The 7,777-nt window shown below is 54.9% G+C and overlaps 1 protein-coding gene across 1 annotated transcript in view; it reads right to left on the reverse strand.

Annotated features, from left to right (window-relative positions):
• Window positions 1-4,671, reverse strand: part of SYT13 (synaptotagmin 13) — a 42,196-nt gene extending 37,525 nt beyond the window's left edge. Inside the window, exon 1 of the mRNA XM_026512057.4 lies at window positions 4,391-4,671. Within this exon, the coding sequence (XP_026367842.2) occupies window positions 4,391-4,573 (183 nt within the window). The 5' untranslated portion in view covers window positions 4,574-4,671. The remainder of the gene's footprint in view (window positions 1-4,390) is intronic.
• Window positions 4,672-7,777: the final 3,106 nt, after the last annotated feature.

Raw genomic sequence — 7,777 nt, forward strand, 5'->3', positions numbered from 1 at the left:
AGGTTGGACCCTCATCAACGGCATCGAGGCCCTTACAGAAGTGGCCCCAGATAGCTCCCTTGTCACTTCCCCTGGGTGAGGATAGAGCAAAGTCTGCGAATGGGCTCTCACCAGACACTGGATCTGCTGGAGCCTTGGTTTTTGGACTTCCCAGGCTCTAGAACTGTAAGAAGTCCATTTTTGTTGCTTGTAAGCTGCCCCGTCTATATTTGGTTACCACAGCTCAGAGAGACTAAGACGGAGTTCCATGGAAGCCATTCTACTGGAAGGAGGGTGAGATTGTATAGTTTGGTGAGAAGTGGCCGTGAGGGCCTGGGGGATGGCAGAGAAGAGGCCCGGGGACCTCTGCCGAGGGTCCAAGCAACTTGGCTTAAAGCCTTGGACTACACGTTAGCTGCAAGGGGACAGCACCCGGGTCACCCTGGCGACCTCCGAGACACATTCAAGAAGATTCACTTCAAGAATGCAACAAGGTAAGCACCGTGCAGGGAGAAAAATCAGACACGAAAACCCAAGCTTTCCGAAAACAGGACCCCCAACTCCTGCTAAGTGACAGGTGTCAGGGGGTCTGAGCAGTGGGACAGAGCAGTTCTCCCTGCTCGTAATTACTGAGGTTAGCCCAAAACAGGGCTTCTTCTGAAGGGACCCAGGAGAAGGTGGGGGCGGGGGGAGGAACCAAGGGGCCTGGCTGCCTTTCACTCGTAGATTCTGAAGCAGTGGGAAAGGGAAGATGTTTGACACGCACACACACGTGCACACACACGTGCACGCGCGCCATTCTGCCGCTCTCTGCCCCGTCTCCTCACTCGAGCTGCATCACCACCAAGCTTCCAGAGCCGCGTTGACAGTAGTGGGGGGGGGGTCCCTGGTGAGCCTGCCAGGCCATGAGGGGGGCAGTGTAGTGAGACTGAGCTCCCTGCACCCCCCAAAGGACCGCACCCGGGTGAGGCACGTAAGAAGGCCGGATGAAGGGTCCAGAGTGTGTGTTTTGGAAAAGCAGAGACCACCTGTGAATTGAAGCCACCTGGGGGCCCGCAAGGTGACGATGACAGAGGGCTTCTGCCTTCTCTCTCCTCCCACTTAGCAGAGATTCTGCTCCCCCCCCCTTTTTTTTTTGGTTCCACAGATTCCTTTAGCTCTCCAGAGAAGCCCTCTGGGCACTTCCTCAGCATGTTTGCAAATCAAAGACATCGGACTACAGAGGAACATCTAATAAAAGCCGCTTGTGAAATGGCTCCATGAGCCCCTCTTCATCCCTTGGTTCGCTAACAGGATCTGGCAGGAGATTTAATAAGCACCATGATTTAGAACCGGCGATGAACGGAAGAACCTACAACGGCTGTAGTTGTCTCGAAACTCCCTGCGATTTCCCGGGGACCGAGTCACAGATACTGGTAACGCTCCTGGGGTGTGGGATTGATATGCCGCCTTATAGGAAATGCTAAGTTCCAGCTAGAAGTTAGGGAAAAGAAAGGTGTAATTCTTTTTCCTATCCAAGACCCTGAACCTCTTAAATTCCATCTACAGACCCCACAGGGAGGTCTTTAGACCTCAGGTTCAGAACCCCCAGGGGCACTTCCAAGTTCTTCTCAAAATCACTACACACTTCAACGTCATCCAACCATGCGAGGCCTGAACTCCCAAGGGATTTTTCTGGGAACCACAACCGGTAACTCACAGAGACCTCGGGCGGTCCCTCCGCATCCTACAGACATGCGGGTCTCCGTGTGCGGGCGTCTGAGCCCAGTTCTGCAGCCCTGTGCCCTCCCTTCCAGGAACACCTTCAGAAAGCCTTCCCTGACTCCTCCCCTTGTTGTCGACACCGTCATTTCCATCACCCTGCTGTCACTTGCTGCCCCTCAATAGCACCTCCTTTCCTTCTTTTGAAATGGCAATTGTGATCTTTCCTCCATTTCCTCTATCTGGGTCAGTGGCTGAATCAGTCTGAGAACAATGGCAGCCAAACCAACATTGTGAGATCGCCGTGCCTCTTCCATGCCTATAGATTCAGCCCGGATGGCCCAAATCCTGGTCACCGAGGGGCCCAGAGGAAGGAAAGTGAAGGAAGGGGTCTCACGTGTCCACAAAGGCTTACTGCGGCCCTACTGAGCTCGCACAGGATTACAAAGGCCTGTAATCTCCCGTTGGGAGAAATGACTCCAGCAATAATCCCAAGGGGACACGGGGATACCTTTACCGGCCAACATTATTAGACACCTGCTCGGTTCCAGACACTGAAGAGGTGCCGGCAATAAGTAACAGACAAGGCAGTGGACACAGAAGATCACATCCAGTTGTAACGAGTACTAGGAAAGAATTGGAAGAACAATAGGGAAGAAGGTACTAGAGCAGGATACTTCGTTACATGTGGTGGGAGACAAAATCCTCTGCAGAAGGGGAAATTTAAACAGAAAGAGGCCTAAAGGATGAGAAGGAGCCATCAGCGTGAAAAGCCAGAGGAAAACGGCCATGGGGGCTGGGCGGGGGTGGGGGGGGAGGGTCTTTAAGGAAAATCGTAAATACAGGGAGGGTGAGATTACAGATGATTGGGAGAAGGGGCGTGAGTTTAGCCAAAGAGGTAGACACCTGCCAGATCAGGCACGTGGGGGAGCGGAGTGGCTAAGAGCATGGATTCCAGAAGCAGACCAGCTTGGCTAGACTCCATCCAGCTCTAAAACTTCTCTAGCTGTGTGGACTTGGGCAAGTCACTTACCCTCTCTGAGCCTTAGCTTCCTTATCTCTAGGAAGGGATCATCATACATGTCCTTCATTGACTCACTAAGTGCATTAAGAATAAAGCGCTTAGAACAGTGGCTGACTCGGAGCGCATGCCGTGTAGCGGTTTGCTATGACTTGTTCCAAGCTCATTGAGAAGTTGGGGGGCAGGGTTGTGCAGAAGAGAGACACGATCGGGATTGTCTTTAACAGATTCTTGGCCCTTGTGTGGGCTACTGGTTATCAATAAAAGGTGGTTGGAAGGGATCCCAGAGTCATCTACACCAATTCCTTCCCCAGCGCTTCTCTCTGGGAAGGGGAGGGGACGGCGCCTGAAGAGCCACCTCTGAGAAAGGCACAGTGGCCTTCCCCTAAAGCCTGAGGAGCCATCTCTGTGAAGGGCACAGTGGCCTTCCCCTAACGCTGGGTGGGAGAGAAGGCTGACAGGCAGCAGGCCACAACTTCTGAAGGGCTCATCCACCCCCTCAACCGCCGGCCGGTGGAGAGCCCACTACTCCCACCTCAGATGGTTCTAGAAGGGTCCCGTGTCCCGATGTGTCAATGTCACTTTTCTGGGATTGTAAGTGCCTCAAGGACAGCAGCCATCTCCTTCCCCTCTCACTACCCTGTGACTGACAGAGGCCTCAAGCACAGAGTCTCAGAGCTTTTGAATAACTGATTGGAAGAAGGAGGGCGGAATCAGCGTTTTTGTGCCTCTCCCAGACCTCTAAGCTCTATTAGGGATCCAGAGGGCTTTAGGAAGTCATGAAGCCCAGCCCCTGCCCCAGGGCTAGCCTTCCTCAAACACCCAAGCACGACTCTTCCTCCCAGTGTCCAGAGGGCGTCTGCACTCCCCACCCGGGGAATGTGTCCTGAAGGGCGCAATCTATGTAGGGGGCTCCTTCCAAACCTCTTCCCTAGACCCCTTCTGCCGCACTGTACAATGGGGACTCCACCCATTTCCTGTCCCAAGGGGCTCTGGGTACAAGCCAACGCCGGGGATAAAAGCCCTCCTCTCTCCAGGGACATCTTCAGAGAGACCACAGCAAGCCCCTCTAGCTGGCTGGAGCTGAGGGCTGCTGGGAGGGGGCAAAGGCCCTTCAGACCCCTCCAGATTCACCAGCCGCTCCCTAGACCCCAGGCACTCCCTGCCCAGCTGCCCCTCTCCAGCTCCCACGGGGGCAGCAACCACCTCCCCTCTCGTTTTTTCCGTTTTTCCGTGGCTTTCCCCCTCCTCAGTTAAGTCAGTGCTTTCCCTACACCAGAACCCCCCAACTTCTCTTCCCTCTCCCGTCCCCCAATTCTGCAAGCTTCTAACCCCCCAAACTCCCCTCCCCTGGTTTCCTCCCAGCCGCTCAACTCTCCTCCCAGCCCCTATTGTACCCCAGTCCCCGTTCCCATTCCATCCCCTCCCCTTCCCTTTAGCGTTAGGTGACCCCATTCCTCTCGCGCCCTCACCAAGCCTCCCTCCCCTAACTATTCTCCCCGACCCTTCCCCCACCCCCAGGCCGTACGGACCCCTCGGCGGGTCCTCGAGCACGTCCTCCGCCCTCCTCCCCGCCACGCTCAGCGGCGCAAAGAACGGCGACAGCTCCCCCCATCCGGTTCCCCCGCCGCCGCAGCCGCCGCCGAGACCCCACCGCGCCCGGGAGGCCGAGGCGCCGCCCCCGCTCACCTGTTGGGCTGACCGGAGCACACCGGGTCTCGCCTTCTCCGGGTCAGGGTCCCGGTCCCGCTTCAGCAGCCCCTTCTTGGGATGCATGTGCCGGCACAGGCAGGTGACCCCGCACAGCGCAAGGATGCTGGTGGCCGTGCCCAGCGTGGCGCCCAGCGCGATCACGGGCACCGACAGCACCATGGTGCCCGCTGCCCGCGCGGGGCTCGGTCCAGCCGCAGCGCACCTACCCCGGCCGGGCCCGCCGCCCGCCGCCCGGCAGCTCCTGGGATCCGGGCGCGCCCGCTGCTCTCCCGCCGCTTGAGGGGAGGGGGGTGGAGGGCGGCTGCGAGGACGTCAGAGGAGGAGGCCGGCCGGGAGCAGGCTGGTGCGCCCGCACTCAGCTCCACGTCACCCCGCACCCCCTCCCGCCAACACGTGACCAGACCCCCACCCCAACAGCAGCCGAACGTTCAGATGCCTGCAAGCTTAGGGGTGTCTCAGGCCCTTCTTCATGCTTCCCATACGCTGACACTTGGCCCCAAGAAGGGCAGGAGCTCGCCTAGGTCACGCTGTGTGAGCGGGGAACCAGGGCTCCAACCCAGGCTGGATTAGGAGTCACTTGACCAGACTACTAACCCTTCCCTTCTCACCTTCTCTGGCCCACCACACCGGACAACTGGGTCCTCCGCGAGATTTTCAAACACACAGGGGCTGGAGATTTCCCATCTCCCCAACTTGCCGGGAGTTTGCTCTGCAGTGGGGTAGAGGGGGCAGGCGGCAGGGAGAAGGGAGTCACTGTCTGGGGTTGAGACTGTGCCCATGTCCTGGTGAAGATCGCGGCACCCATTCTGTTTCTGTTTCTATCCCCTTTAGCACGCTTTCCAATCTCATTTGATCCGTGGGTCTCCATTCACAGATGAGGAAGCTGCGGCTGATAGGGGATGTGGGGCAGCTGGAAAAATCCAGACATCCTCCACCCAAACCCGGTTGGCAGATTCCAAGTCCATGCGTCACCCTCAGAGAAAGAACTTGTCTTAGAAGAACAAAGAGTATCACATATGCAGCCGCCAGGAGTCCACACTTGATTCAGGGAGAGGGAAATAAAAGAAGTAAGCTTAGAGGAAGGCGAAATTAGAATTCCAGGCATGAGGAGACTGCCTGAGATCAGAAAACAGTGGTTTTCAGTGTGTTGTGGTATGTGGAGTGTTTCATTTAATTCAGCAAGCATTTGCGGTGTCTGCTGCGCTCTGGGCGTTCTGGGCACGTGTGAGGAGTACAGACAATTTCAGCCACAACAGGGCTTTGGAATCCCCATGAAGCCAAGGGCTCCTAATTCTAGCATGGCTCCCACCAGACCTTCCGTGCTGAGCTGCAGAAGTGACCAGCACCCAGCACCTTATCTACCCCTGCGTGACAAGCCACCCGTGACTTAGTGGCTTAAGCAATCCTTTTGTTACTTTTCATGATCTTGTGTGCTGACGGGGCTCCGCGGGGCGTTTTTCCTGCTGCAAGTGATGCCCCCCGGGTCTGTGCCCGGCTGGGCTGGGATGTGCAAGATGGCGCACCCCACGGTGGGCAGCTGGTGCTGGCTGCCACTGGGGGCACAACTGGCTGTCAGCCAGTGCCCTGTGGTTCTCTTCCATGTGGCTGGAGCTGCACGGCGGCCAGGTTCCAAGAGGAAGGAAGCAGGAGCTGCCTGTTCTCCTAAGTCCTGGCTTCAGAAGTTCTAGAACCTCATTTCTTTGGTCAAGCCATGGTCTGAAATGCAAAGCGGATCCTGTAACTCACGTGTATAAAAGCCTTCAAAGTGTCACCAACAATAAACGCAAGACTTTCTGGTTAAATCCAAAGCCCTTTGCAGTGTGGTCCCTGCCCATCCCTTCAGACTCCCCTCTACATGCTTCCCAACATGCCCTTGAGCCCCAAGGAACTTGGGATTCATTCAGCAAGCTACTGTCTCTAGAGCCTTCATACCGTCACCCATGGGTGCATACGGGAGGTACAGCAACTGTTGAAAGGGTGAATGACTCACATGATCTTCTCATGCAGGACTTCCAGTGGTTTGGAAGGAATCCCATTTGCTAAATGAGCTCCCTTTGATTAAAATGACTCTTCCACAAATATTTATTTTGTGCCTGCTGTATGCCAGGCACATTCTCCTACTGAGCTCCGTTTGCTGCCAAGCGTGGAGCTGAAGAGAAGTGCCTCTGTCCCTGGTGATAGACTTAGCTTTCTCTCTCATGAGAGCTTCCCTTGGAGGTTTTCTTGGCTCCCGGGCCTGGCAATGCAAAACGTTCTGGGGAAATGCGAGGTTTAATTAATGCTGTCGGTCCGATCTCCCATGCCTGAGCTGCTCCCCTAGGAGACCCTTAACACCTCCTAGCAGGATCTGGGGTGGGGGGGAAGGGAAGGAGGAGCACTCAATTCTAGACATTGTCTGATGGCGATCATACACCTGTCATGTGGTTCATTGTTACTATGGTTACTGGGATGACAGCAGCTGCAGTGACCTTCATTTTTAACGGGAAGAGGGACCCCAGCCCAAGCTCAACTGCTTGTCTCTTACCTCTTTCACACACAGTGAACTGATGGCAGGGCTAGGATAGACCTCACGAAATTTGAAACCCAGTTATCAGAACTCTGCTACGTCTCATCAAGGATGCGACTCTGGCTTCTTGGTTACTGATATCCAGGCGGTAGCCTTTCATGACAACTTTCTAAGGAAAGGCATTAGTGGATTCCTTTGAAAAATGGGACTGTCTCTACTGAGAAAGGCGGATGACAGAGTCATCCGAGTGGAACAGATGGGACAGTCTAAGCAGGAGGCCTGCAAATCATTAGAAATGCTGGCCCCCAGACTGCCAAGAACAGAGCAAGATGCTTGGGGGAGCTTCTGGAAGGCTGAGGGGGTAGATCCCAGAAGGTTCCCTAGCCTCCGGATAAAATGTCACCATTGTTATTTTGATCGATATTTTACTCATTGGATGATTAAATATTCTGAGCAACCTCTCTGAATTTCTAAGGTATTAAAATGCTTTTATCTGGGGGAAAGGGTTTCAAATACAGAGGTTCTCTTATCTACAAACATTTATTATGCCTGCATATAATGCTAGGCAGGAGGGAGGAAAATAAACAAGCAGAACCACCACATTTAACCTCGGAAGGATATCAGACATCATCTTGTGGGATCCTTTCGTTCAACCAATAGGGAAACTGAGGCCCAGAGAGCTTGTGTTTTGCCGAAGGGCAGAAGGAGTTAATGACAGCGCTGAGGTCTTTTAGGTCAGGGTAGATGTGGTCCTGCTGTAGTAAGAAGTAACCCCCAGACCTCAGGGATTCGCATAATAAAAGTACACCTTGCTCCTGTCATATATGGTTCAAGGAGGGTCAGGTGTCCTAAGCGGG

The sequence above is a fragment of the Ursus arctos genome, unplaced genomic scaffold (assembly GCF_023065955.2).
Source record: "Ursus arctos isolate Adak ecotype North America unplaced genomic scaffold, UrsArc2.0 scaffold_23, whole genome shotgun sequence".
Taxonomy (NCBI): Eukaryota; Metazoa; Chordata; class Mammalia; order Carnivora; family Ursidae; genus Ursus; species Ursus arctos.